General features: G+C 48.2%; 11 protein-coding genes across 11 annotated transcripts; 5 read left to right on the plus strand and 6 right to left on the minus strand.

Moving 5' to 3' along the window:
- Positions 1 to 160: 160 nt before the first annotated feature.
- PGRI_052680 (uncharacterized protein) lies at positions 161 to 1,526 on the plus strand (the record flags this gene model as incomplete). Its single annotated transcript, XM_040792981.1, has 3 exons — positions 161 to 430; positions 491 to 1,077; positions 1,127 to 1,526. 3 exons carry the CDS (start codon positions 161 to 163, stop codon positions 1,524 to 1,526), a joined length of 1,257 nt encoding a protein of 418 aa, XP_040644948.1.
- A 516-nt stretch (positions 1,527 to 2,042) lies between these two features.
- PGRI_052690 (tubulin beta chain) lies at positions 2,043 to 3,753 on the minus strand (the record flags this gene model as incomplete). The annotated part of the gene is made up of 7 exons (XM_040792982.1): positions 2,043 to 2,738; positions 2,789 to 3,244; positions 3,315 to 3,369; positions 3,424 to 3,465; positions 3,531 to 3,556; positions 3,623 to 3,646; positions 3,742 to 3,753. The coding sequence occupies 7 exons, from the start codon at positions 3,751 to 3,753 to the stop codon at positions 2,043 to 2,045; spliced, it is 1,311 nt and encodes a 436-aa protein (XP_040644949.1).
- Positions 3,754 to 4,286: 533 nt separating this feature from the next.
- Positions 4,287 to 5,892, minus strand: PGRI_052700 (U2 snRNP complex subunit CUS2; the record flags this gene model as incomplete). The annotated part of the gene is made up of 6 exons (XM_040792983.1): positions 4,287 to 4,625; positions 4,678 to 4,833; positions 4,902 to 5,019; positions 5,071 to 5,474; positions 5,551 to 5,658; positions 5,752 to 5,892. 6 exons carry the CDS (start codon positions 5,890 to 5,892, stop codon positions 4,287 to 4,289), a joined length of 1,266 nt encoding a protein of 421 aa, XP_040644950.1.
- A 1,186-nt stretch (positions 5,893 to 7,078) lies between these two features.
- Positions 7,079 to 8,371, minus strand: PGRI_052710 (NO-inducible flavohemoprotein; the record flags this gene model as incomplete). Its single annotated transcript, XM_040792984.1, has 1 exon — positions 7,079 to 8,371. One exon carries the CDS (start codon positions 8,369 to 8,371, stop codon positions 7,079 to 7,081), a length of 1,293 nt encoding a protein of 430 aa, XP_040644951.1.
- Positions 8,372 to 9,097: 726 nt separating this feature from the next.
- On the plus strand, positions 9,098 to 9,681 carry PGRI_052720 (uncharacterized protein; the record flags this gene model as incomplete). The annotated part of the gene is made up of 3 exons (XM_040792985.1): positions 9,098 to 9,198; positions 9,247 to 9,534; positions 9,588 to 9,681. 3 exons carry the CDS (start codon positions 9,098 to 9,100, stop codon positions 9,679 to 9,681), a joined length of 483 nt encoding a protein of 160 aa, XP_040644952.1.
- Positions 9,682 to 10,643: 962 nt separating this feature from the next.
- On the plus strand, positions 10,644 to 11,864 carry PGRI_052730 (uncharacterized protein; the record flags this gene model as incomplete). The annotated part of the gene is made up of 1 exon (XM_040792986.1): positions 10,644 to 11,864. One exon carries the CDS (start codon positions 10,644 to 10,646, stop codon positions 11,862 to 11,864), a length of 1,221 nt encoding a protein of 406 aa, XP_040644953.1.
- Positions 11,865 to 12,601: 737 nt separating this feature from the next.
- Positions 12,602 to 13,705, plus strand: PGRI_052740 (putative multicopper oxidase; the record flags this gene model as incomplete). Its single annotated transcript, XM_040792987.1, has 1 exon — positions 12,602 to 13,705. The coding sequence occupies one exon, from the start codon at positions 12,602 to 12,604 to the stop codon at positions 13,703 to 13,705; it is 1,104 nt and encodes a 367-aa protein (XP_040644954.1).
- A 1,311-nt stretch (positions 13,706 to 15,016) lies between these two features.
- Positions 15,017 to 16,753, minus strand: PGRI_052750 (ammonium permease MEP2; the record flags this gene model as incomplete). Its single annotated transcript, XM_040792988.1, has 6 exons — positions 15,017 to 15,127; positions 15,187 to 15,418; positions 15,477 to 16,151; positions 16,231 to 16,485; positions 16,545 to 16,609; positions 16,670 to 16,753. The coding sequence occupies 6 exons, from the start codon at positions 16,751 to 16,753 to the stop codon at positions 15,017 to 15,019; spliced, it is 1,422 nt and encodes a 473-aa protein (XP_040644955.1).
- A 2,653-nt stretch (positions 16,754 to 19,406) lies between these two features.
- On the plus strand, positions 19,407 to 23,490 carry sskB (uncharacterized protein; the record flags this gene model as incomplete). The annotated part of the gene is made up of 2 exons (XM_040792989.1): positions 19,407 to 21,163; positions 21,213 to 23,490. The coding sequence occupies 2 exons, from the start codon at positions 19,407 to 19,409 to the stop codon at positions 23,488 to 23,490; spliced, it is 4,035 nt and encodes a 1,344-aa protein (XP_040644956.1).
- A 1,271-nt stretch (positions 23,491 to 24,761) lies between these two features.
- PGRI_052770 (GID4/VID24 family protein) lies at positions 24,762 to 25,858 on the minus strand (the record flags this gene model as incomplete). Its single annotated transcript, XM_040792990.1, has 4 exons — positions 24,762 to 24,828; positions 24,889 to 25,246; positions 25,316 to 25,463; positions 25,520 to 25,858. 4 exons carry the CDS (start codon positions 25,856 to 25,858, stop codon positions 24,762 to 24,764), a joined length of 912 nt encoding a protein of 303 aa, XP_040644957.1.
- An 877-nt stretch (positions 25,859 to 26,735) lies between these two features.
- On the minus strand, positions 26,736 to 27,530 carry PGRI_052780 (mago nashi family protein; the record flags this gene model as incomplete). Its single annotated transcript, XM_040792991.1, has 7 exons — positions 26,736 to 26,750; positions 26,807 to 26,932; positions 26,988 to 27,075; positions 27,129 to 27,192; positions 27,252 to 27,347; positions 27,407 to 27,444; positions 27,499 to 27,530. 7 exons carry the CDS (start codon positions 27,528 to 27,530, stop codon positions 26,736 to 26,738), a joined length of 459 nt encoding a protein of 152 aa, XP_040644958.1.
- Positions 27,531 to 27,765: the final 235 nt, after the last annotated feature.

Here is a 27,765-nt window from a genome sequence, read left to right on the forward strand (position 1 = left end):
CCAATAACATTCTCATCAATTCTCTTAAGGATATGTACGTTGCAGATCATCACCTAACCACCTGATCCAACATATAAACCTTGTGGGCCCTAAATGGACTTGTCGCGACTATTTAAACCCCTGTGAAACCCCCACCCCTGTTGTCCCTCCCAAATTCATCATGAATTACACCGACTGGACCTCCCTCCCCGTAGGGAACATGACAACCCAAATACTCCCCTACGCCGTCGGGCTCCTCCTCGCCTGGCCCGTAGCAACAACAACCCTCCGATTCCAACGTCTCCGCAATCTCCACAAACAATATGACTATCCAACGCGCGAGTCGATGTCAAAAATGACCGACGAAGACGCCTACCAAATCCAAAAACAAGTCGCGCAATTAGAATTCCCACTCATCTTCATTAAGAGTTTACAATTTGCCTTATTCCGAGTATGAAACAATCATATCTTATATACATCTACATTTTCTAATATAATCTTCAATCCAAAGACATACGGCATCCCCTCAATATCCACCCTCCTCGCAAAAACAACCCAATTCTCCAGCCCGGAAACCTCCCTAAAACGATACACAGATACAAGCGTCCTCGTGCAGGAAATGATCGGCAACCACCCAGCTTCGGAACGCGCCTATCTCGGTCTTGCCCGTACGCGCTATCTACACAGCGGATACAGGGCCTCCGGCAAGATCCTCGATGATGATATGCTCTTTACGCTGGCGTTGTTTGCGATCCAGCCTATTCGCTTTATTAATCAATATGAGTGGCGTCAGTTGAGTGAGATGGAGCGCTGTGCTATCGGGACTTTCTGGAAGAGTGCCGGTGATGCGCTTGATATTAGCTATGACAAGTTACCGTCTGGGAAAACGGGATTCCGGGATGGGATTCATTGGCTTGAGGAACTTGATGCTTGGAGTGAGGAGTATGAGAAGCAATTTATGGTGCCTCATGTGAAGAATCGGGAGTTGGCGGATCAGACTACGGCCGTGTTGCTTTTTATGCTGCCGAGCATGTTGCATCCGTTTGGGTTGCAGGCTGTTTCGTTTATGATGGATGAGAGGCTTAGGAAGGCGATGTAGTATGTGATGCTATGGAATACTTGATTATAGATGCTAACACTTATACAGCTATGAGCCGCCTTCGGCATTCTGCTCGGCACTTCTTTCGACTGTGCTCACGGCGCGCAAGCTATTCCTTCGTTACTTGGCTCTGCCACGACCGTACTTTATGCGCTACGCTTCGTTTACTGATGAGCCTGATGAAAACAATCGCTTCTTCCTCAGAGTGTGGGATGCGGCACCGTACTATGTCAAGCCTACGTTTTGGAATCGGTGGGGCCCGACAGCATGGCTGACTTGGGCGCTAGGACGGCCTCTGCCTGGTGACGAAGGGGATAAGTATTATCCCACTGGATATCGTGTTCCGGATGTTGGCCCGAAGCATTTTGAGGGCAAAGGGAGGAAGCAGTTGGATGAGACTTTGTTAGAGTTGAAGGGGTACCGAACTGGGAAATGTCCTTTTCATTGAGCTGTAGAAAGGCGAGGGACAAGTGATAAGAGACGGGGATTTGGGGATATAGGCATAGCGTTGTTTGATCCAGCGGGGCGTATATGAGAATGTCACGACCTTAGGCATTTGAAGGCACAAGTCAAGAGTACTATAACATATAACTGTCTCACCAACCTTGACATTCAATACTACAATTAACACAATTTAATAGGCCATAATAAGTCATTTCGTCACTTGCTTTTCCACTATGTGCTATTCTGGAAGGGTTCGAACAAATCACCCCAAGCCGAGCAGGAAAATAGACAAAAAAGGGTGTAGATTAGGAGCGCTCAAACAAATTGGGTTCGGGGCCTGCGCCCGCAAAGCCGGTCCGAATGGTAGAGAATGTAGGCTGGACAAGGGTATTACTTTGAACAAATCTCAAAGGAGATTTATTTAAACCTCCTCATCAACAATGTCCTCAGCGAGGCTAAAAATAGGAGAAAAAAAAATCGTTAGTCGTATTCGAAGGCCGGGTGGTGTGGGGAATCCTTACTACTCCTCCTCGCCCTCGGAGACGGAGGCCTCCTGGTACTGCTGGTACTCGGAGACAAGATCGTTCATGTTGCTCTCAGCCTCAGTGAACTCCATCTCGTCCATACCCTCACCAGTGTACCAATGCAAGAAAGCCTTGCGACGGAACATGGCAGTGAACTGATCACCGACGCGCTTGAAGAGCTCCTGGATGGAGGTGGAGTTACCGACGAAGGTGGAAGACATCTTAAGGCCACGGGGGGGAACGGAGCAAAGAGCGGTCTGGACGTTGTTGGGGATCCACTCAACGAAGTAGCTCTGGTTCTTGTTCTGGATGTTGCGCATCTGGTCCTCAACCTCCTTCATGGAGATCTTACCACGGAACAAAGCGGAGCAAGTGAGGTAACGGCCGTTACGGAAGTCGGAAGCAGCCATCATGTTCTTGGGGTCGAACATCTGCTGGGTCAACTCGGGGACGCTGACCTGGCGGTAAGAGTGGCCGCCACGGCTGGTCAGGGGAGCGAAGCCGACCATGAAGAAGTGCAGACGAGGGAAGGGAACCATGTTGACGGCGAGCTTGCGGAGATCGGAGTTAAGCTGACCGGGGAAACGGAGGGAGGTGGTAACACCGGACATGACGGCGGAGACCAGGTGGTTGAGGTCACCGTAGGAAGGCTGGGAGAGCTTGAGGGTACGCATGCAGATGTCGTAGAGAGCCTATGATTGTCAGTATTCGTGATGTCAGTGTTTTCCCACGTGTTTCATACCTCGTTATCGATACAGAAGGTCTCATCGGAGTGCTCAACAAGCTGGTGAACGGAGAGGGTGGCGTTGTAAGGCTCAACAACGGTGTCGGAGACCTTGGGGGAGGGGACGACGGAGAAGGTGGCCATCATACGGTCGGGGAACTCCTCACGGATCTTGGAGATCAAGAGTGTACCCATACCGGCACCGGTACCACCACCCAGGGAGTGGGTGATCTGGAAACCCTGGAGGCAGTCGCATCCCTCGGCCTCACGACGGACGACATCGAGGACCTGGTCAACAAGCTCGGCACCCTCGGTGTAGTGACCCTTAGCCCAGTTGTTACCAGCACCGGACTGACCGAAGACGAAGTTGTCGGGGCGGAAAAGCTTGCCGAAGGGGCCGGAGCGGACAGCATCCATGGTACCGGGCTCCAAATCGACCAGAACGGCACGGGGAACGTACTTATCACCGCTAGCCTAGATGATCAAAGAAAAAGACCCGATCAGTTGATGCACGATTATTCGGTTCCCAGTCGGCTATACTCACATGGTTGAAGTAGACGTTCATACGCTCGAGCTGGAGGTCGGAGGTACCATTGTACCTAACAAGATATCAGACATGCCATCCACTGGAGAATTCGTCGCCATTAACTTACTGTCCATCACCATCGAGACCGTGCTCGCCGGAAATGGTTTGCCTGTAATCCAGTTAGTAACTTGTCAATTGATACCCAACGCGGGAAAAAAAAAGCTAGGCACGTACCAGAAAGCGGCACCAATTTGGTTACCCTATAACCCAATTCCAATTTAGTCTCACGAATCGAGGTATCCAAGAATGTTCCGGGTCGAACTTACACACTGGCCGGTTTGGAGGTGAACCTAGAGCAAGTTAGCAAAAGATCTCTGTTTAGAGTGGGGTCATGGTTCAGGGGCCGTATGAAAACAAAAGACGCGTCTGGAGGGGGATAACATACAATCTCGCGCATTTTGAAGGTATTAGAAAATAGATGAAGAGAAAAAAGGAGAACCGGTGACAAGTTAGGAGGGATGGGGAAGAAGAGAAAGACAAGGCCAGTTGAGCGGTGTGTGTGGGATCAACAAGTCAACAGTTGAACTTCAGGGGGAGAGGCCCAATTGGGTATAGCCGCATCACGGGACTCGGGGAGGTGCGAACCACATTTTGCGTTTCCTTGGCGCGTGATATTGGATTACTATACAAACTACATAGTGGACTACATACTACATCTACTATATACTACCTATAGTTAATAGAATGTATTGAATGTTTCAAATGTTTCAATCCTTTCAGTTCAGAAAAATAATAATCGTACATGTTGGGTATTCGTTGAATTGGGTGTCGCTTTCCTTTCACATGGTAGTACTCACTTGCCCTTAGCTCTCGCCGTTTGGGATTCGTTCAGTTGGTACATAGTTCCCACCGTTTCAGTTTCTTTGCGTGGGTTCCTTTCGCCGTTTTCGACACGGTCACATGGAATCTCGGCGTTTTCGGTTCGTTGGACTAGTTCTTGCCAGCGTCATTGTCGCTGTTGGTCTTGACTTCGTCATCCTCGTTATCGGTCTCATCTTTCTTGGTGTTATCATTGCCGACGTTATTCTCGCTGGTCTTGACTTCGTCATCCTTGAGATTACCAGTCTCGATCTTATCGGGCTGGTTGTCGGCGCTTTCGAGCCAGTCTCCGAACCGTTCAAGGCGCTCGTTCTCTTCGTAATCCAGATCAAGGGGGTCCGCCATCTTACCCGCGGCGTCTCGACCGGCATGATACTTCTTGAATTTCTCCTCACCATCCCAGATGTACGCAATAACAACTCTTCCTCCAAAGAAGCGGCCGTTCATGATCTAAAATTTCATTAGTAGCTGCAATCACACGAATTCAAACCAAGATGCTTACCTGAACACAGCGACGTGCATCGGCGGATGACAGAAATCGGACAGTAACAACACCTTGACTCTCACCCTCCCAAACCACCACTTTGGTCACATGGCCAATCTTTGAGCATTCGCGGCGGACATCATCATGGATATCCATAGGCACCTCCGGATTGATCTATAAGTACACGTCAGCCATGTGTCTATATTGCAAGGAAACTTTGAAAAAGTTAGGGGGTATCAAACCTCCACTTCCTCCAGGGTAAACATATGCTTCATAACCACATGGCGGCTTGCCTCCTGGGCAGCCTGCATCGCCTTCAGGGTCTCTTCAGCTTCGTCGTCGCCCCAGTCGGAAAGTTTTCTATCGCAGTCGAGTTAGTATGAAACACTCCGCCGTGATCAACAAACGTACTTATTCAATCGCTCGGCTCGCTCCTTGAGTTTCTTCTTCTCCTGCGCGGTCATGGTAGCCTTCGGCTCCACATCCTTCTCACGCTTGTAGGAAAAGTCAGCTACCTGAACACGCATCGGTCCAGATGGGTTGTTGGAACCCAATCGGAACTCTGTCTCGTCGAGACACTGAATCGCGAGGTCGACTGACTCCGGCCGGTAGTACACGACCAAAGCCTCGCCCTTGAAGTTACCGTTCTCATCACTGTACATCTTGATTCGCGGCTTTCCGGTATCAAGCTCCTCCGCGAGGATTCCATATTTCACAAATAACTCTCGGATTTCCGATAGCTCAGCGTCGACGGGGATCCCGGTAACCCACACAGCGGTGTTGACACGAGGCTTCTTGGGCTTGGGCTCCTTGATCTAGAGGGCGAAAGAAGAGAAGGCAGTCAGTTATCAAAGCCATCAAGCTGCCACAAAGGACCACTGGTACACTTACCTCGTCATGCGAGTTCTTTCGCTTCTTACGATCGCGCGGATGAACAATCTCAGTCTCGCCGTCGTCCGATCCGTATCCTTGCTGCTTGCGGATGAGCGCCTCGTCGATCTAAAGTTGCAAGCTATGTTAGCACCAGGGATTGTTGGCCGGCATGTGGACAGCCCGTCGCAAAGCGCCAACATGCCAATACGTATCACGTACCGATTCGACCCATCTCTTCAGAATGGTATTGAACAGGAATTCGCGACCATCACTTGTCTCGAGCAAGTAGCCATTGTCCAGCTTGGAGAATGAGATGCGCGGGTCCTTATCGAACTCCGCCACGTCGGTCGGGAAATCCATGATGACAAAACAAGTCAGGAAGCTCGCTGAAAGACAGATGAGATGAATTTGATAAACAGACGCTATGTCCGGAGAGATGTGAAGATCGGAAGACCGGAAGACCGTGAATCTTGTCAACGGTTTGCGATAGGAAGCCGCGCGCGAACAGATCTCTCGGCGCGCGGCGTTTCGGAAGGTGCTCACGGGTGGGTCCCGCCACTTCTGGAGAGCTTCAAGATTCAATTCTTACCTCGTATAGGTAATGAACTTGCTACGGAAGGCATTTCGGCTCCTAGTTTTGGATTGTCCTCAATTTACCTCTGTTCGCATTTAAGGGCGAGCTGTACTACATATGTCGCGCAACTTACCCCATTGTGGTGTCGCCGCTTAATGAGGGACAAATTTGAATTTAACAAAACTAATCATCTCTATTCAATGTGTGTGTGCAGTGGGCCCCTTGGATGCCCGGGTTATTGTGAGCGGTATTATCCCAACCATATCTGAGCCCGACGAAGTCCCTTACTGCATTTGGCATCCAGACGTCCCGGACTAGGGTACCCTGCGAGCTCTGGTACAATGTTACCCGCAAATGCTATTTCATGCTCGTGCCTGCGCGGTTGCTGGGTATATTAACATGTACAAGAAGCTCGACCTGCTCCTAGAGATCCACGTCACAGAAGAAGAGTCTTATGCAATCGCAGAAACAAGCAAGAAGGGCAGTCAGAAAATTTACCGCACATTACAATCATGTGCAGCAAGTCCACTGAAATTCCCTAGTATAAATGATTATACACAGGCGGTGGACACTATCAACTGGAGTTGCATTTCTGAATGTTGATACCATTGTTTTTCAGGTCTTTGGGCGAACAGGATCGTGTAGATCGGAAGGAAATGTTATATTTCTACCAGGAGTTCGGGGCCAGTCATTATACCTCAAATTATTTCCATATTACAGAAGATAGGGGTGTAGACGATCAGAAACATGATGCACCAAACGCCTTTGAGAGCTATTTCCCACGCCAATACGGGCTGCTGCAGATGAATCTCACACCAGTCAACATTGGAAAACAACAGGAATTTACTCCTTCTTAACTATGCCCAAACACCACATTAAGTAAAATACACCGAACCTGGCATACATATTCCACTAATATCCCCGTGAGACAACAAGATAGTAAGACACCAGTCCTCTAGGTCCATTCGCCTATTAATCACGCGGGGATCCAAATACCTCCATATGAATACGTTTAGGGTCCACACCCAAAGACTCCAGATCCTTGCTTTGGGCCTTCATGAAAGGCTGAGGTCCACAGATATAATAATCTGCATCTGGGAGAATAACCTTGTCTTTGATTTTAGTCAAATCCACCCGGCCTACGTGATCATAGTCGACACCCTGCACATCGTTCTTGGCGGCGTTTTCATAAAACACCATGCGACTAACCGACGGGTTTTCGGCGACGATCTCAATCAGATCATTCTTCATGGCATGGACACGGCCATTGCGTGCCGCATGGATGAAGACGACTGGCCGTGCTTGACCCTGCTGGTTGATGATGGATTTCAACATGGACATCATGGGTGTGAGCCCCACGCCTCCACTGATTAGGACAGCAGGGGTAGTGGTGTTAATGTCGAGAACGAAGTCACCGAAAGGCATGCTCAAGTCCAATTCCGCACCCTCCGGCAGCGATTCGTGAAGCACGTTCGAGATTTGGCCAGCCGGCCTTGAGTCCTTTGCGAACTCTCGTTTCACGGAAATTCGGAAGTAACCTTTGTTCGGCACATCAGATAAACTGTACTGACGAGGCTGGTAGGAGCCTAGCTCTGGTACGTAGCAGCGCACACTGACAAACTGTCCAGGCTGGTACAATGGCAGAGGACCCTTGTCCACCGGAGTGAGATAGAAGGAGATGATTTCGTCACTCTCATGGACTTTCTTCGAGATGTAAAACTTCCGCCATCCTTTCCACCCGCCAGGTGTCTTGGCACCTTGCTCATAGAGACCTTTTTCAAAGTTGATAAAGATATCTGCGAGTTGCTGGTAGGCTGCCTTCCACGCATCGAGCACTTTCTCGTTAGCGGCGGGTCCTAGGACATCTTTGATTGCAGCGAGCAAGTGTTCGCCGACAATAGGGTAGTGGGCAGGCATGACCCCTAAGCTGGCATGTTTATGTCCAATGCGAGAAACGGCTGTGCTTAGGGCTTCGGGATGGTCAATGTTAACCGCATATGCCCACACAGCATGTGCCAAAGCTGCTGGTTGCTCGCCAGTCTTTTGGTGAGCGGTGTTAAAGATATTCTTGAGCTCCGGATGTTTCTCTAGCAAGCGCTTATAGAAGAGTGTGGTGATTGTGACTCCATACTCTTGAAGGGCGGGAACGGTAGATTTCACAATCTGTTTTTGTTGTGCTGTGAGTCCCCGTCGTGGCACCGAGGCATGAGCCCTTGGGACTAACGACTGGAGCACTGGTCGCCGGAAAACAAATCGTGCAGACATATTGGGAATGCTACAGAAAATATTGATTCAAAGAGGTTTAATTTGGGCTAATTAAAAAAATTTAAGGTTCTATAAACTGGTGACATCATTGAAAGCAGTCTATCAATATTTTTTCCGACCTCCAACCTCAAGCCATTTGCTCTATAGGTTAATTGCTTGCTGAATTTCAGTCTGACCTGTTCTGAAATCCCGCTGATCCTGAAGACAATGCGATTTCACTAGATCCGTGCATACCCGGCTACTATACATAAGCGCGAAAACCACGGAACTCTTTCCGTCTCTTCGTCCCTTGTATTAATCACTAAAATATGAGAGTCATGAATATCTGGCCGACCTACTATAACTAATTGTTGCCAGTGTGGCCATTGATGGTGTCCTAGAGTGCTCTTATTTGATTATTTATGCCAATTCTTGAACCTACATGAACACCCATTACTTGTCTTCGTTCCATTCTAGAAGCAACCAATAACCACTCTGGCAAGCAACTCACGCTTGATCAGAGGTAAGATAGAGGTAGCAGACGTTACGATGCACCCTAACTACTTCACTCCATGAACGGCCACGTAAAGCCGAGTTCGACTCCAACAAACTTGATATTCAGTACTCGAATACGTCATAGCTATGACATCCATGGATAACACCTTAGTATCTCGCTATTGTTAGCCTGCTTCCCCAGGTTATCGTCGCGAAATTCTACATTCACATCAAGTAGAACGGAAACAGATCATGTCTCGTCGCACTACCGTCCCTGAACGGCCATCTCGGCCCGTCCCGTTGGGAAGCTGCATCATCTACGGCTGCGGAGCAGGACTGCTTGGCGTCGCTGCGTAGGTTATACTCAACGCTTTTCAAGCAAAAATCATTAACTCAGGCAGGATGACGATCGGAGAAAAGATAGAACAATGCTTCACCGGTAGGCCAAGCTCGTACGTCCCTGGACATACACTTGAGCGCCTCCTGTCGCTCCCCGCTCGACCTGATTCAGAGCGCTTCGGGCTAAACATGGCCATGCATTATGGACAGGGAGCAGCTGCGGGGATTATCAGAGCTCTTATGAGCGCTAATGGGGTTCGCGGGCCGTTCTCCGATTTCATGTTCATCTCCATGCGACTTTTGATTGATCAGACCCTAGAGAATATAACTGGGGTTGGGGCGCTTCCGTGGTGAGTTATCTCTACTGCGTAATTTCTTCGGAACTGGCACTGACAGGCTGCAGGACATGGCCAGTTGGTGAGCAGGTCATTGATATTCTCCATAAGGCAGTTTTCGCATTTGTGACAGGATATTTCACGGACAGATGGCTTCAGTAATGACAGTAACGACAATGCTTATCAGCGATCGTTCAAGCCATGAAGCCCAATCTCATTATCACTTCAATTTTCCAAGGTTATTATCTCCTACCTGAATGGATCGAGCCTAGTTCCTTTGTATATCTCACCAAACCACAGTGTTTGGATCAAGGCTCGCATATTGCTAGGATTTAAAAGTAATACAAGTGACATGTCCAAATGTAATTGAATAACAGTCTAAAGATCCCCTTACGTATTTTGTATTTGGGTGTTACCCTGAGCTGGGAGTATGATAGCAAGGATGCTGGAGATACCTTGGAATTCATCCCCTCTAAATGTAGATGTATTCGACAATTCAATATCCAGACAACTACCTACAAGTGACTAGTGTACAAGATTGATAGTGGTGAAAACACCCCCTATCCATGTATTCCGTGGGATCTGTCAGTGACTACTGAACTCTTGGAGTCCAGTCACCAACTTATCAGGACTCGCACGAGAACTGGCAGTTTGATTTGTATTCGGACCTTCGAAGGCCTCAACAACTTGGTGTTGATGTCTTTCGAGGACCACCCTCTGCGCTGGCTCGGTGGGCTACGGTGAGACAGGAGGATTGGGGAGAGGAAGAAGAGAAGAGGAAGAAAGGTGGGAGGAATCCTTTTATAGTCTCACGTACCTTCTTAAAATGGATGGGACCTTTGCTCGTGCCATTTCTATACCTATTTCAGGGTCACGGGGCCAGCGAAGTACATCATTTGTTCGGACAACATTTAAAGAAATAAAAGTGTGTGTATTAAATTCTATCAGCCTTAGTGAAATTAATGGCGAACTTACAATACGAATGTAGGCCATTTAAGTTTAAGCGCTACCGCAAACGATTGTATTAGCCGGGTCGAAGGGCCCCGGGGCATTGTCCGTTATTGATTACCGAGGGTTCTCGCCTGGGCACCTTGTCCTCAGCCACACACTCCATTTTCATCTCAATGGATATTTCTCAACTTCCTGACATCACTGGCTTGCTTGTCAGGCCAGATAACCCTCCACGAAATGATGTCGAAGGGATGGATTACCCACGATGTGCAGCTCTATACAACTATCTGGTCCAATATTCCTGGCTCGCTGAAGGTCGTCCACTGGCAACCCTGAATGAAAATAGCACCAACTTTTTCACGGCCTTCGGTGCTGAAGCTGAAGCTCTTCGCCCAAGGCTTCATCCGTCACTGGTGGCTTTCCTTGACACCGCTATGATACCTCCTAGTGATAGCCCTGACCACTATCCCCCGCCGCTCTCTATTTTTGCATGGGGGCTCCCTACGCCAGACAGCTTTATTGAGGAATTTGTAGCTGATCTTCAAGACCAGCCGGTTGATAGCTTGGTGCGCTTGAGCCATGTGGGCTTATCGGGCGAGGGCAGCGGTGGCGGTGTTATCTACCACCAACGCTTCCATCGCGTCGCGGTCTTCATGCATCTTGATTCCTATGGCTACGGGTTCCCAGTCGGGGATCATCCACACATTTGGAACCCACTAGAGACAGTACTCTCCCACTGGATCGACCTTATTCAGCTTGGAAAAGTTGTGGCTTCGCCTCATGAAGAGCCAGCCCTGTTCGACTTCCAGAAGATCGGGCCCTGGGAGTGGCGCCCTTACAGCGAATCCCAGGTTACTACGTGTGTCGGCTCGTGGGATCGGCTGTGTCGGGCCATTGAGGCGCGTATCTTACAGCTACCAAACCCACCATCGCTGATCGGCCCTATTTCCGGGATTGATGCAGACAATCTAGAGCCACTGGTCGCATCAACCGTCCTAGATGCCGCTTCGGTGCCTGATCCTTCCTTTGCGCGTTCGTTTCTCACGCGCGCGAAACGCCCCCGGTTCCACTACATTGCTCCGGGCCTTCTCTTGCCTCTAGCCGACTCGTCTGGGTTTGTGGCAGCACAGCCATTTTCCGTCTTACCTCGCTCTCAGCACACCGCACCGCCAGTGTGCCTTTTCCCCGCCGAAGCCGGAGACCAGCGTCCTATCCAGCTCACGAGAACAACAACGCTATTTTTATTGTTAGATTACTATTCAATGTCCACCGATACGCTCACACCGTCTCACGTATCTGCAGGCCTGTATACCGCGGCGGTGGAGAGAAACGGTCTTGACACGGCCGAGGACGGATTTCGGCTTCTGCTTCCGTTCACCCTCAATGAGGGTTGAGGCAGGAGCGTAGGCGCACGAAGAAGTGATGGGGAGCTTACTGATAGGGGAAGCTTTTCAGACCTCTTTCAGCATGGATTCAAGCCTTTTGGTGGGGACTACTACCGCCCTCAGCGGCTGGAGTGTTTGTTGGATTGTTGGCGTAAGCTGGTTGAAGACGGTGTCTGGTCTGTTGGGCCGAAAGGGGTAGAAGGTACTATTGATACTTTCAAAGATGCTGAGTCGGATTGTTGGGAGGATTATCATATCCCTCCAACATGGTAGATATCCCAGAGCCTTCCCGAGGTCTCTGCGGGGAATTATATATCGTAAGAGGCTGTAGAATTAGCCGCATCCATGGATTTTATGTCTTTGTAATGATGACGGATTGTAATAATTCATTATCCATTAAAAGTCTTCATAGTACCTAGCTGAAGGAAAAGCCAGTCGCTCTTTGTCAGTGAATCATGCAAAGAGGAATCAACTGTCCACGTACGATATTGGACTCCTCAACTCTGATGGCAGGAGCCAGACAGTGTCCGGCTCTAAAAACTAGAAGAGCTTTCCTTCCGCCTTTGCGTACACCCCCGTCATCACTACTTTCGCATGCTGGAAACACAAAGGCTAGACTTGTTTCGACCGGCGAACCCAGTCCCCGCGCAAAAGTCGACAGCATACCATGGAGATATTCTCTTGCTCTATCTGCATCAATTGCATTCAGTGTGATAGTATGGCTTCGACACCAGAGCCCCCTCCGAATGGACACAACCACAGGCAAAAAGGCAAGCGCGCCAGACCGGACCCTGGTGCCTCAGGGGAAGGAACCAGCGCAGTCACATTCGCAGGCCGACGTTACCCCGGAGGAAGACTTCATTGACGGTTCCAAACTCCCGATAGAGCAGGCTGTCTTCACGTCAGCACCAAGTGTACCTCCACCAATAACTCGCCGTCACGCCGTTCTCCTCCAAGTGCCGTTGATAACAGGAACTAAGACAAAACAACTCACAGCCCAACACAAGTACGAGCAATGGAATTTCAATGGCACTGTTCCTGGCCCGTTCATCCGAGCTCGCGTCGGGGATGTTGTGGAGATATCATTGACGAACCGTGACAAAAGCGGTAATCCGCATAACATCGACTCCCATGCGATTCTAGGGCCGGGAGGGGGTTCTGCGCTGACAACAGCAGAAGAAAGCCAGACCAAGACAGCGAGATTTCGACTCCATTGCCCTGGTCTTTTTATATACCATTGTGCTGCAGCACCTGTCCAAGTGCATATTGCAAATGGGATGTATGGCCTCATGTATGTGCAACCAGCCACAGGAGACCTTCCTCCAGTGGATCGCGAGTACTATGTGATGCAGAGCGAGTTCTACCATGAACCTCCCGAGATTGAGGATAATGGAAAACCGTCGTCAACAGTGGAGTTTTCATATCCGAATGCGCTCCGGGAGGAGCCAAGTGTCGTTGTATTCAATGGACACGAGGCCGCATCGACGAGGGATAAGCCCCTCAAAGCTTCCGTGGGTGAGAGGGTTCGAATATTTTTTGGGAACGCAGGGCCAAACCTTACAAGCTCATTTCACGTTATTGGGAGTAATTTTGAGAAGGTCTACCGCGATGGCGACGTCGTAAGTCCTCCTGGACAGTTTGTGCAGACTGTTAGTGTTCCTCCAGGTGGTTCCACAGTCGTCTACATGAAGATGCTGGTTCCTGGGACGTATACACTCGTAGACCATGCCTTATTTCGCCTTGAGAAAGGTGCTGTGGGATATTTGAATGTGACTGGGGAACCAAGACCTGATATATACCATAGTGAGGAGCCGCCTGCTCCTTGCGTCGGCTGCAAGTTACATCCCTAGTGGCCTAAAATCCAGTGCATATGTCGCAGTATAACCGTTCTTCCATAGTTCAACAGCCTCCAATACACAACTGTATTGCTTCATGATCATAGTTGCTAACCCGTAGATTCAACTGGCCTGTCAAAGCCAGGCCAATACCCGATTATATATCGCGCAAACTATTCAATTACATAACAATGCATCGTGGTCCATTACCATCATTTCGTTGCCTTGGTCCCAACAATCGCCCCAGACCTTTCCTTGATCGTGAAGGGATTGGCCTTTCTGGTTCACTAGGAGTAGGAGGATTTTGCTTTCGATAACATCTCACAACCTCATAGAACATCTTCTCTACATCTGTATTGAGCTTTGCAGATGTTTCGATGAAAGGACAGTTCAGTGACTTTGCAAGAATTTGACCTTCTTCAACTGATACTTCACGCTGGGCTTCTAAATCATTCTTGGTACCGACCAAAATGACGAGCGGATTGGACGGACAATGTGAAGGAGACAGTTTTATAGTCCCAGCAACCCTCATCTTCTCCCTTTTTTCTTTGATCTCATTGTCGTACGTCCGTATATTATAAAATGACGTTCGTGAAGTCACGCTGTACGCAAGAATGAAGGCATCTCCGGAGCGGATCATCTCGTCACGCAGCGCGGTGTATTCTTCTTGCCAGCTAACCATAGTAATATCAAGGATACAAGGCGAGGAATCAACATCAATTCTTTTCCTCTGGGAGTCCTCAAGTGTTGGATCATAATCATCCTTTGGACAAAACTAGAAACTTCTTTGGTTAAAACGAGCCAGAGAGCGTGGAGATGGATGACAAACCTGGTCAGCTAGCGCTGTTTTTCCAACACCAGCATCCCCGACAATTATCACATTTATAAAAGGTAGTAACTTCTTAGACATGCTCACATATAATACCCCAGGTAACTGAACGGCGGGTTAAACTGTGGTCTTTACCAATGAGTTTTGGCCCCTCAAAGCACACTCTTTAACGATCGAGCCCCTTAATATGTCATATTCTTTAGCGCTTATGCTGTAAGCAAATATACTTTAGAAGGGGCAATTCTTGCCGATGTAGACTGTTACTGTTTTTCCCTCTATCGACTTATTCTTCTCCCGGAATTAGTTTCATAAAGTTTGATATTTGGGTATCTGAAAGCATGGTATCAAAATAAAAATTGGATTCTCAGAGAGCATCCCAAGTACCTAGAATGATACTCAGGACACTCTGTCATCGCCAAGCACAAAAGAAAGTGAAAAGAAGGAAGGCATTTGCCTAATATTAAATATTAAAGAGCCGCTGTCAGATCAAGTCTGATTTAAGCCTTGGTGTCAACAACCTCGTTGACGGGTGTGGCAGTGCGCTTAGAGGCAGTCTCTGAGCCTTCCACGCCGTTGACAACATCACGGGTAATCTCAACGTAATCATACTAGAAAATAAAATGTTAGAAAGGGTCCCTTGGGCATATTGAGAACCAATAGTACTTACAGCAAACTCGCCAATCTCGGCGTCGTCAATACCCATGATCTCATCTTCCTCTGGTGCGCGCAAGCTGAGACCAGGAATCAGGTTCATAAGGAAGAGGATGAGGCATGTTCCAAAGAAGGAGTATGCCATTCCAGTGACCGAATCGGCAAGCTGGTATCCCAGCTGGACAAAGTTCCTGTTAATCCAGCCACCATCGATAGCAGTGAAACCGTCCAGGGCTGCGATGTAGTCACTATCAATGCAAGTTATTTTATGATCAGGCAATATTATCAGGAACGAGTTTCACTCACGCAGCGAAAATGCCAGTCAGAAGGTTTCCAACCACACCACCGACACCGTGGACGGCAAAGATGTCGAGAGCATCATCAACGCCAAGAAGGAACTTAAGTTTAGTAGCATAGTTGCATGCAACAGCACCAACAACACCAAAGATGAATGCAGCCCAGGGAGTGACGAATCCAGAACCGGGGGTAATGGCAACGAGACCAGCAATAACACCAGAGCAGAAGCCAACGGTAGACCACTTGCGCTCCAGTCTGTAGTCCATCAAACACCAGGTCACACCTCCGACGGAGGCGGCAAGGTTGGTGACAACGGCAGCCATGACAGCACGAAGATTGGCAGCTAGAGCAGAGCCAGCGTTGAATCCGAACCAGCCAACCCATAGGAAGACTGTGCCGATGACAACGTGGGTTACATTGTGAGGGCGGTAGTTAAGCTCGTGAGTGCCATGGCCGCGACGCTTGCCCAGCATCAGGGAGTAGGCGAGGGCGGCAGATCCAGAAGCAATGTGGACGGGAGTACCACCCGCAAAGTCGAGACCTCCAAGCTTGAAAACCCAGCCAGATGCGTTCCATGTCCAGCAGGCAATGGGGTCGTAGATGATTGTGGACCAGATGAACATGAAGACAATGCAGGGGAGCATGCGACCACGCTCGGCAACTGCACCAACGGCGAGAGCGACACTAATTGCGGTAAAAATGTCAATCGGTGTTTCTAGAGGATCTCCACCGATATGATGGATTTATAGTGATCATAACTCACGTAATGGCGGCGAACATTCCCTGGAAGATAGCGAATAGGAGATCGGGAACCTTAGTGCTTCCCACAGATGGCGCACCCAGAACCCCCTTGAAGCCGAAGTTATCGAGGTTACCGATGTAGCTACCGGCTGTGTGGGAGAAGGCCAGCGAATATCCCCAGAAGAACCACTGGAATGAAACTACACCGACCGACATGATGGAGAGCCATATCAAGGAGAGTGCTGACTTTCGACGAGCTAGACCGGAGTAGAAGAATCTATAATCAAGTAATGAGTTAAGAGTCCTGAGGTGTTAAAGAGTTTGGTCAAGTCATACCCAACTCCAGGAATCATAAGTAACACTAGGGCTGTGGAAATAATGACAAATGAGATATCACCAGACTATTGACACTGTTAGTTAGGAAGCTCCTCAATTAACTCCTGTTAAAGTGCGCAGCATACACTGTAGAAGATGTTCAAATCTTCAGTGAGCGAGTCACCACCAGTCGCGATGGTGCCATTATACTCAACCGGGTATTCGGCCATGGTGGCAGGTATGGTAGACCAATGGTATTGCAAATGTAGACAGCTGAGATGCAGCCGCAATAGATCGATACAGGAGATGAAGAGAAAGAAGTAAAATACTTTCAAGCACCGGGCTATGAAAGAGGAAAGAAGTGATATGTCTAGTCTGCAGGGACAAACCCTGATAATTAAATAACTGACACAGTCCCAGACAATTAACAATGCTCCACCATCAGACGCGAGAAGGATACCCGACCATCGCTCTTAGCTCCGATAGTGGCAGCTGGTCATTCTGATTTTTGATATGATTCATCTGATCTGAGCGATAGCAGGTTGCCAAGCCCACCATTTCAGCCATTTTCGGGTTCATGGCGGATGGGGTTATACTCCATAGACCCAGATCGGGGAATTACGGGTCCTTGCATTTGCGGCCATATTTGGATCTTTTATAGGTATGTCCTTTTAGTTTCATGTTCAAAATGCAGTGTAGCTGTTGTCTGTACATCTGTTTTCCTAGGTTCCCTTAACCATCTAATGAGACGTTTGTATTTCAAGGATGCATTGACCCCTGATAAGCAGGGGAAATGTAAGTCCAGCTTACTATATAAAGTGATAGACAGATTGGGTCATTTCAGTGACAGAAGAGAATAATAGGAAAATAATTATTGAAATTGAACAGCGACTGGCTGTAGATATGAAGTTGGAAGGCAGCCAATCACAAGCATTTGCTTATCATTTTCGGACAAAATTTCTCTGTTCTTGTTTTTTTGCCTCTATATACTTCCAATTCAATACATTCTTAATGGAACATTTCTCGGTGTCTTTACATAGTAGTCTCCATAAGAAACTAGGAATATGTATCAAAACATGAAGTGATTGACCAAGAAGGACGTTGGATCTCTTATCGAATCTCGTGTTGCGCCAACCAATCGCAATTTAATTTCCCTTATCTCATATTCAACATCCTATACGGAGTACATAGTTAGATTGGACCATGCGAGGGGTTATTTCTGTTCGACTTTTTTTTTAAACTCCCTCTATCCAAGAACCCGACTCTCACTTCACCCGACTCTCACTTCTGGCAACGCAATGTTGGAGAGGCCATGGATCATTCATATCACTCATAGAACGGATTGTTATAATGTAATAGTGCGCAATCATTTACCTCGGAATCTACATGTACCCCTACATGATTATTCAAGACATCTATACTCCGCACCTGGGCAGTTCTGGCCCTGGCATATTCCCCCATTCTCCATGTCGCACCCGGTTCCACACGAATATGTAGAACGCATGGGGCGGGAAAACTAAACTCTTTGCCACGCGGTCTAGGGGGTCTATGGAGTAAATCAACAGATAAGCACCCAGTCTTCCATTGGCGGGAATTTTTAGAGGCTAATTCGGCATCCCGGCTTGGACCTTGGCGAACTTTCGGCCCCATAACTCAAGGACTCTATAGGGCGTCATACATAGATCTATCGACACATATATGCATAACTCCTGTGCTATTGGTTTTCTCGCTTTAGTCCTCTTCAATAGAAACATCAGGCGCTTGATTATCCTATATATATATATATATATTTCTCTCTCTCTCTCTCTCTCTCTCTCTCTCTCTCTCTCTCTCAGTACTTCCTAAGTCCGGTTGTTAGGGGAGCATGCTATATACTTTGCATTCAGCGACTTGCCTCTGTTATGATTTAACAAATTGCGTAGCGTATTCAATCTTCCTGGGTTAATAGTCTGAGCAGATTTCTGTAGAGCCTCATCAGTGCCAGTGATCCTCGATTATTATCGAACCCACTGATCCACCGATCCACTGATCGACCATATTGAATCTATGATGTGCCTTCCTCGGTGTATCGAGCGTTCCATACTCCGTACCTAAATGCAATATTGCTCTAGGCAGGGGTAAATTTGCATAGTTAGTTTAAAATAGGGACACTACATATCTCTTTGAAACTTGGAAGTACACTACTGCTGCTCAGTCGTTTTCAGAACAACATTGCCCTCCACAAGTAAATATTTGAAGAGATAGATACTTTATTGCATTGCACTGGATAATTTGATTGTTTAGCAGGCAAATCGCTGTATATTTTGACGCAATTGGATTGCCCTAATTCCAATATCCCACATACCAATTACCACCTATTCACGGCATGATTTCATGCATATCTTCCCCATCATTTCAGCTTTGTTACTTTGTTCGTACCATTTCTCTGCCAATGACTTCATAGTCTGGGTATACTTATTTCAACTCATCTTTTGTTATTTCGTCTATTTAGGACCTCTTCACATGTCAGATTGGACTATGTAGGGTGAAACAAACCCTCAAGATATATACTACAGCAGCATCTTTTCAAATCTCAATACAGAACAGAGCCAAAAAAAGCAATTCTCAGTGAAATTTCTTAGATAAAGCATGTTGTTATGTAGATCGCTTGATATCGTGTGCAATGAGCAGCTGACTTGGACGCGCGTATCAGGTGGACTTCATTTAAATGCAGGATCAAGATTGATGCCACGTAGTGGCTGAAAATCCAAATAGGGAAGATTCCCAGCAGATCGAACAGTAAATGAGTGGGGATCCGGTTAGCCACACTGCACCGCCACAGCATCCGCCTCCTATCACTTTGGTCCAACCTACTCTCTCGGACCATCGCACTGTATAACCATTATGCAGCATCCGGAACTCCCAAGTCCTGACTCGGACGGCTCGGGGTCTTCTGATGAATTCCCCCAGTACCCCGTGAGGACTACCTCATCATTTGGAGAGACCGTCGACGAACAAATCCAAACACCTGCAAGCACCATCACATCTTCCCCTCCTTCTATCTCACCTAATCTTACCTCATGGTCTAATACGCCGGCGACGCGACCGCGTGGAGTTAGCCTCAGTGCTACCACTCTCCTTGACAAGTCCGATGGGCTTGTTATGGCTAGCGACTTGCGACCTCAGCGCCCATCTGGCCCAGCACGAACACCATCGAATACGTATGCCCCACAGCGGCGCCCACCACAATATATCAGCCTTCAAGAAGACCGCCAACGATCATCATCAGCCAAACGAGGAAACCGACGCGATCCGAACGCGCAATACCGTGCCCAAGAAAAAGCCTACGTTCAGCGGATTCGAGCCAACCCACAAGCCTGGTATCACCACACCAAAGACCCGCAATCCAACAGCATGATAGAAGGGGATGGAGACTTGGAGGAGCCCTCCCCTTCCTCCGAAGTGGCGTTCGAAGATGATTCTTATGATCCCGATACCCAACTTTTCCTCCCAGACGACAATCTACCAAGTACGGAAGAACTCAAGCATCCCAAAAACCAGGAACGTCTCGAGTGGCATTCTATGCTGGCATCAGTATTGAAGGGAGACGTAGTTAAACAAGAGAAACAGCGACTCATCGGATCTGCGGAATCAAAGCGGTCGGCGGCCCAGAGCTATGCACTCTGGATCGGAGTTCGGGCAAGGACATGCGGCCGGAGTATTCCTCTGCAGCGAAAGTTAATTGAGGATGCGCGGTCACGTCTGGGTCCCATAATTGAGGATATCATCGGGTTCCAGATTAAAGGCGAGACCGAGATCGGGAAACCGGCAAGGCAGCAAGTCGAGGATGTTGTGGAGAAGATCGAGCGATGCGAGATCCTTTACTCTTCACATAAGGAAATGGAACTTGCAAACCCACGTGTTGCCTCTGAGGAATTCACCTCTAGTCGCGCAGCCATATTTGCGTGGCACAACATCACAGCCCTCATCAATACCGAGCTGGCTGTGCTACAGAGCTGGGTAGGAAACGAGGCTCTCGATTTTAGTCAACCGAGGATTAAGTCTGCTAAAGATGATCTTTCGGATGGATCGTCTTTCCTTGATCGCATTATGAAGGAAGATGGCTTGAAGACGCTCCAGGACAAGGACGGCATGCTTCTTCGCATTCTCGTCGTCATCCAGAAAGCGAAGAGTACTCTGATTGAGAACTCGGAAGCGTTTGCCGCGCGGCACCTGCCACCATATATCGAAGAACTACTAACATTGATTAACTTCCCCTCTCGGTTGATCCAGGAAATCATTCGAGTTCGTTTATCCTATGCCAAGAACATGAAAGACCCCGCCCAGCAAGCCCCCATTTTGATTGATCAAATGATTTCCCAATTCCAAATTCTGATGAAAGTGGCCGTCGATATTAAGTTCCGCTACCTTGATGTCTCGAGGCCAGAACCGGGCTGGGATTTGCCGCCATGTGTGGATGAGAACTTTGATAATTCCGTCTTGGATGCTATGAAATACTATTTCCGGCTCCTTAACTGGAAGCTGAATGCCAACAAGAATACTTTCAAGGAGGCCGAAATCTTGGAACAGGAATGGGGATTCTCATACGATATTGGTTGCCGTCTTGACGGGGGAGATATTGAGGTGGCCGAGCAATTCAGGTAATGTTTCTGTGCTTTGCATTATTATCAAAACTAACAAAAACAACAGTGCCCTCACTGCTAGATCACTGCAACGTCTCATGATTCATTTCGAACGTGAGCTCGTCCCGAGACCCACCGAAACTGTACAAGATATGGACAAACGATACAAGAGCATTTTGGATTCAACTCGCATTCGCCAGCGTAAGCTCTATCGATTCTCCAAGTTCCTGTGTCAGTTGTTCGAAAATGCTACTGAATACAATATCACGACCGATGTGGCCTATGATTTCTTTGAGGCACTCTTAATTTCCGACCACTTCCTTGTCACCTCTACCACATCCGTTGGCCAGAAAGGAGTTTATCTGGTTGCACATCATGCATTATGGAACCGTCCGGCTGATATCCAGGGTATCTTATCTACTTCCTTCAAAGAAGATGATACAACCCAGGATGTCCATGTCCCTTATGTCCTGGCCATCCGACCCGAAAAACCTCTTGCCTGGGCAGGAAAGGAAATGCAAGTGGACTTTTTGGAACATCCGACGGATGTGCGGCTAGGCAAGCTACGTATCGTTGTTGGGGGCATGCAAGAACGACTGCAAAATGCTCGTATGGAGCTTGCGCGACTCACAGGAATCCAGCTTGATATGGTCATTGAACAACGTGCAAACCTTGGACGTGTAAACGTTGAGTTGAACAAGATCAAGAAGATCTCTTTCAAGCTGTCTATGACTATTATGGATAGTGTGGCTATCATCAAAGATCAACTACATGAGAGAAACTGGGAGAACAATGATTTGATTCAGGCCTGCTATGCATTCGCAACAGAGTTTGGCAAACGGTCCTCCAACTATGTCGACGCGAATAGGCGTGCTATGAACAGTGCCCGGCTAGTTGAGTTGTCGCTCGATTGGGTCGCGTTTATCTGTGATGAGTGTGACGCTGCTGATCGAAAGACCTTCAAATGGGCCGTGTCAGCCCTTGAGTTTGCGATGGCGATCACATCAAGCCGACATCTTCTGTCCATGGACCAAGAACAGTTCAGTGATTTCAGATTGAAAGTGGCGGGATGCATGTCCCTCCTCATCTCTCATTTCGATATCATGGGTGCGCGGTCTTCCCTTGCGGCGAAGAACGAGAAACGCATGGAAGAACGCAACGGAGCCCGGCAGATTGGCGCTGGCCGGATCACTAGCGACGAGGAAGCATCAAAACTTGTTCGAGACACATGGTACGCGCGTATTATGGAGATTGAAGATAGGAGAATTGAGGAAGATGCCAAGCGCCAGGCTCTAGGAAAGGTGCTAGAAGGATCTGATGAGGCTGATCGGTCACTCACCGTGCTATCGTCATCGGCTACCAACGTTACTCTGCGGTGGCAGCAAGGCCAGTTCATCGGAGGTGGTACCTTTGGGTCTGTCTATGTTGCTATCAACTTGGACAGCAACTATTTGATGGCTGTTAAGGAAATTCGTCTACAAGACCCCCAGCTTATTCCCAAGATCGCTCAGCAGATCCGAGATGAAATGGGCGTCCTTGAAGTGCTCGATCATCCGAACATTGTCTCCTACCACGGCATCGAAGTGCACCGTGACAAGGTTTACATCTTCATGGAGTACTGCTCAGGTGGCTCGCTCGCTAGCTTGCTAGAGCACGGACGTATCGAGGATGAAACGGTCATCATGGTTTATGCCCTTCAACTTCTAGAGGGTCTAGCGTATCTCCACGAAGCCCATATTGTGCACCGTGATATCAAGCCCGAGAATATCCTGCTCGATCACAACGGTGTCATTAAGTACGTTGATTTCGGTGCAGCCAAGATTATCGCTGGTACCGGCCGCACAGTTGCCCCAATGGACAATCCTCAAGGGGTCAGTTTCAAGGAACCAGCCAAAGATCCCACGAACCAGCGCAAAAACCAGAAGACCACCACGGGAACTCCGATGTACATGTCACCCGAAGTGATCCGCGGCGACGCTGCAAATCTAGACAACCGCCAGGGTGCTGTGGATATATGGTCTCTGGGCTGTGTGGTTTTAGAAATGGCAACTGGGCGTCGGCCATGGTCCACGCTGGACAACGAGTGGGCAATTATGTACAACATCGCACAAGGCAAAACGCCCGCGCTTCCATCTCGTGATCAACTCAGCGACCTAGGTATCGACTTCGTGCGCCGCTGTTTCGAATGCGATCCTGCCCGCCGCCCCACGGCTGCCGAACTCCTACAGCACGAATGGATCGTCTCCATCCGTCAGCAAATCGTCCTAGAGCCCCCTACTCCGAGCAACAGCGATTATAGCAGCGGTTCCAACTCAAGCTCTCGTCAAAACTCGTCATATATGTGATTTTCTCTTTCTCGCGCCATTGCTTCCTTACTGGTCTCCATCTATAGGATGCCACCCTCTTTACGTGGACGACATCTGGGATATGATTATCATGGAACTCAAAAGTGTCTTTTTCACCCACACTCGCTCGATCTCGCCATCCTGGACTGGCATCGCATGTGATACCCCATCTCGCCTCTTTCTTGCTTTAACGTCTTTTGTTCACCAAAGCCGTATCATAACGCCATCTCATGTTACTGCAGTTATCTCATTTATGTCCTGGAACTCAGTTCGCATTCTTGGGGTTCCTTGATTATTTATTTTGTTTCACGTGTGGATTTATATTCGGCGCCAGGATCTTTCGGCATCTCTCACTATGCACTCTGATGTAAACGAATCGGTGTCAAGCCTGTTATATTACTTTTTTTACTGCATAATTTGATTTCTAGCACATATATACGTGGTAATTGCATTTGTGCATACGTCAGTTATTCCTGTTTCTGCTAGCCCTATATACTTTAACCCACGGAACATACGGAGTACATTCGTTGCTTAAACCGTGAGCCGACTCCAGTGGCGTTGCTTTCTGGCTGTGCTCTATTATGTCGGTAGTCCAGCGAGGGACCTATGTATATAGCAAATATCATTATAGTTATAGGGCCTTGGAGCATATATACGATTACCAAGAAGATATAGTGAAAGTTTTCAATAAGCTGGTTAGCCAACAGCTCTCATGGGACATAATAGCACTAGGTTAACACAAGATAGGTGAGGAATAAGAAAACAAGGTTGAAAAATATGAGATTAGGGCTCCAAACAAGAGGGTGTGGGGTAACCAGAACCAGGTCGCCGGAAGTAGGGATGGAAACGCCGTTTCGTAGATTGCAATATCGTGAGACATAAGGGTCAATTTGAGAATGAGTTGTAAGATCCAGGTTTTGCCTGGAAAGGGATGTGGTCTTGGGAATCCTCAAATGACACACGAAGAGCCGGAAAGGATGATCAAAACGCACAGAAGAGTAGTGAGGAGAGGGCGAGGAACAGAGGATGGCGTAGAGGGTATTCGAGGAAAATCAAGCGGGATACTGAACCCAATAGAGTTTTGAGAGAGCCAAGCTTCTCATTGGGAATGGTGACCAGGAAGCACAGCTTAGCCATGTAGTACCAAACACAATAACAAGAGGGGGGATACATATGCGACCTCAGGACGCATCAGGACGAAATCAATCACATAAGAACTTTGAAGTCTTACGTGATATCGTTTTAGGCACCAGCAAGCAAGTTCGGCAACATTAGCGGAATTCGACTGCTGGTGCACATCCACGATCTTCGACATGCTTGAGTTCGAGCTGTTGAAACCTATGATGGGAATTAGCATGAGCAAAATTGAGGATTTTCAGAGACAAAACATCCACCTACCGCTCGCTCTTCGCATGGAAGTATACCCCGCTCACAGTTCCCTCGATTTGGTTGAAGCAGATGTAATAGAATCCTTCAAAGCTAGCACCTGAGATTGTCCGTACTCGATGATCAGGAACAAGGAAAGATTCCTTCCATCTCATGAATATGTGTTCACGCTGGGCGAAGTTCCGATACGTGAAATCCGCTCTTTTGGCTTGTTTAGCCAGCGGACGCCAGGCAGGAAACCGAGACCAATGGTGCAGGTCTGTCTTCTCCGAAGCGCCCCATTCCTCATTACGAGTCTGGAAAGTGTGTTTTGTACCAATGATTTCTCCCTCAAAAAATGTCGTCAAGGTAGGGTGATCTTCCGTGAGGCCTGTGGAGAACAAACATTAGCTGAGTTACTAGGTCCAATGCACGTGCCCAATGCGCACGAACCACATACCTTGGATTCTCAGGTAGCCACAAAGATAGGACTCGGCCATATCCACATGCTTAATCTCGACATCGACATTGTATACATGACGATCTGATTGCTGAGTTCCGGCGAACTTACTGCCTGAACGAAGAAACGAGGTGTGGTTCGGCAGAAGCTGTGGCGATAGTCAGAATGTGGAATAACTCTGATGAAGTCGACATCAATACTTACACGAACATTGGAGAATTCCCAGTTGAGAAGTGAAGATCCCGGGGGTGCTACTGGTGACTGGCTGCGAAGGCAGGTTGACTCGGCTGGGGAGGTAGCTCGGACTGGGTCATCTTCCTCAACGCCGGTCAACTTTCCCTCCGCCTTCATCGGTTCAGGAGTGGTGCCGACATCAGATCGACTCAGTACGGAGGGCGCAATTGAATTATCAGGTGAGAGAACGTCGGCAGAATCGTTGTTTACAGTATCGGGAGAGTCTCGCCAGGCCGATATCCTCTCAGGCTCTGGGCATGTTGTGCGGGCGGCGATCGCCGAAGGCGAGTTGTTACTCGGAGTTGGCATTGCAGATCAGGGAAATAGGTGAGGGGACATTGAATCGAAGTAAGATCCAAAAAAAAAAAAGAGAAAGAAGAGCAAGGGGGATGGATCATTCGAGATCAGCGAACTAAGTCTTTTAAGGCCTTGCGGAACGAGCAATGCGGGGACAGTCTAGAGGTGGGTCAGCTGTTTCTGCGCCTGGCGCGGCGCCACTTTCAATATCAATTATGTAATGCGCATGCCTTAGGCAAACCAATCAAATACCTTTCATCTATACAACAATGGTATGACCTTTCTTTTCTCCAAACATTTGAACAATGCTTGGGCACAATATTGGGCATTCCACAAGCTGGAGGGGTGTGTTGGTTTTATAATCACACCTAAGCTTATACAAGCCTAACTTAGTTGCCCAGGTGAAGCCCCAGTCCCAGGATGTACTATGTATTTCCTAACATCGATGTGCTGACGAGGATATCCAAATACGAACCTAACAGTCTAGTGAACTTGGTCCACACTTGAGGATATATTGCTGACTTCCCACTGGGTTGAATCGTATATATAAAACAAGACCGACCACCTGTGGTAAGATGTTATAAACTACTCATCTCTCATCGGAGACACTGACAAATATTCTCAGGCTATATTGTGCCATGCTTTTGAACATCTTTCCTTGATGTCTTTATACTATCCTGAGCAGCTACAAGAGCTAGACAGATAAACTACCTAGAAAGCATCAAAGGTAGACGGATGACGTGGGATATATATGGTCTGACTGGTATCAATCTCATTGTTTTTGCGCTATAGTTGAGTTGGCACCCCAAGAAACCCTTGAACGCCTGGTGAGTATCATCAAATCAAAAACCCCCAATTATTCTTCAATTTTCTTCTATGCGCTCAACATTCAGATGGGCTTGATCTGTAAAACAGGGGATGGTCAACGATGTTCCAAGCATGGGGAAAGACTGACAATACCTTGAAGTGAAGAGAGATCAGCGAGAAGACAAGGGCCTTTAGGTCCTGCACAAGATAGTAAAAGACCCGAAGTCCTTCGGGGTCGTCCGATTCGGTCACGTCGACTAGCGAGCCGATCTTGGCGGTCTATATATTCAGTATTAGATCATGATTCCTTCCACAAGTTACCGCGGTCAATTACCTCGAAGGAAATGTGCTCGTTTCCGATGCGAATCTCCAGCTCTTGGCGTCCGTCCTTGTTCTTCTGGGGCCACTTGGAGTCATCCTCCCTAGACAGGGTTAGCGCGGGTGTTCTTTCTGCCGGAGTGATGTGAGTGCATACTTGAGGATCTCGCTATCCTTGATAATGCGCTTCACTTCCTCTACCAGCGCATCGCTCACGCACACTATCATTCTATCAGCTCGTGTCCGTTTTTATCCTTTTGGTATATATGCTCTTGCTCACTTTCTTTGCGGATGAGGGAATCATTGCGGTAATTCGAATTGTTCGCATATCGTACGGCGGCACTGTTACCTTCGGAAATGGTACGGAGGTCAAACTCTGCGTGCAAGTTAGTGACTGAGCTAAAGAAAGCGATCTTGGCTAGCACATAGACATACCTAGGAACTCATGTCCAAACCGCCCAGAGTGACCTGAGCTGTGAGGACCGTCAGCAGCTGAGGAAACCTGGGTTCACTCATATTATCCTTACTAGTATCGGAGGTAGAAATTCTCATTCGACATCCTGGCGAATCTCAATCGTAGAGGTCGTAAGTGTATGGAGAGAGATAGCAATCGATGTGTGGCAGTTGAAAAGCGGCGGGTTGTGGCTTAGTCATCCACACAGACCGCGCCGGGGGGCCAGATTAAGGGACAAGTTGATGGTCCCTCCCCATTGCTCATATAACAACTAATGATTTCAAGGCTGGCGAGGGGTGTTGCTTTACACTAATTGCTTGTTCTTGATATCTGGCGCAAA

The sequence above is a fragment of the Penicillium griseofulvum genome (assembly GCF_001561935.1).
Source record: "Penicillium griseofulvum strain PG3 chromosome Unknown contig_84, whole genome shotgun sequence".
Classification (NCBI taxonomy): Eukaryota; Fungi; Ascomycota; class Eurotiomycetes; order Eurotiales; family Aspergillaceae; genus Penicillium; species Penicillium griseofulvum.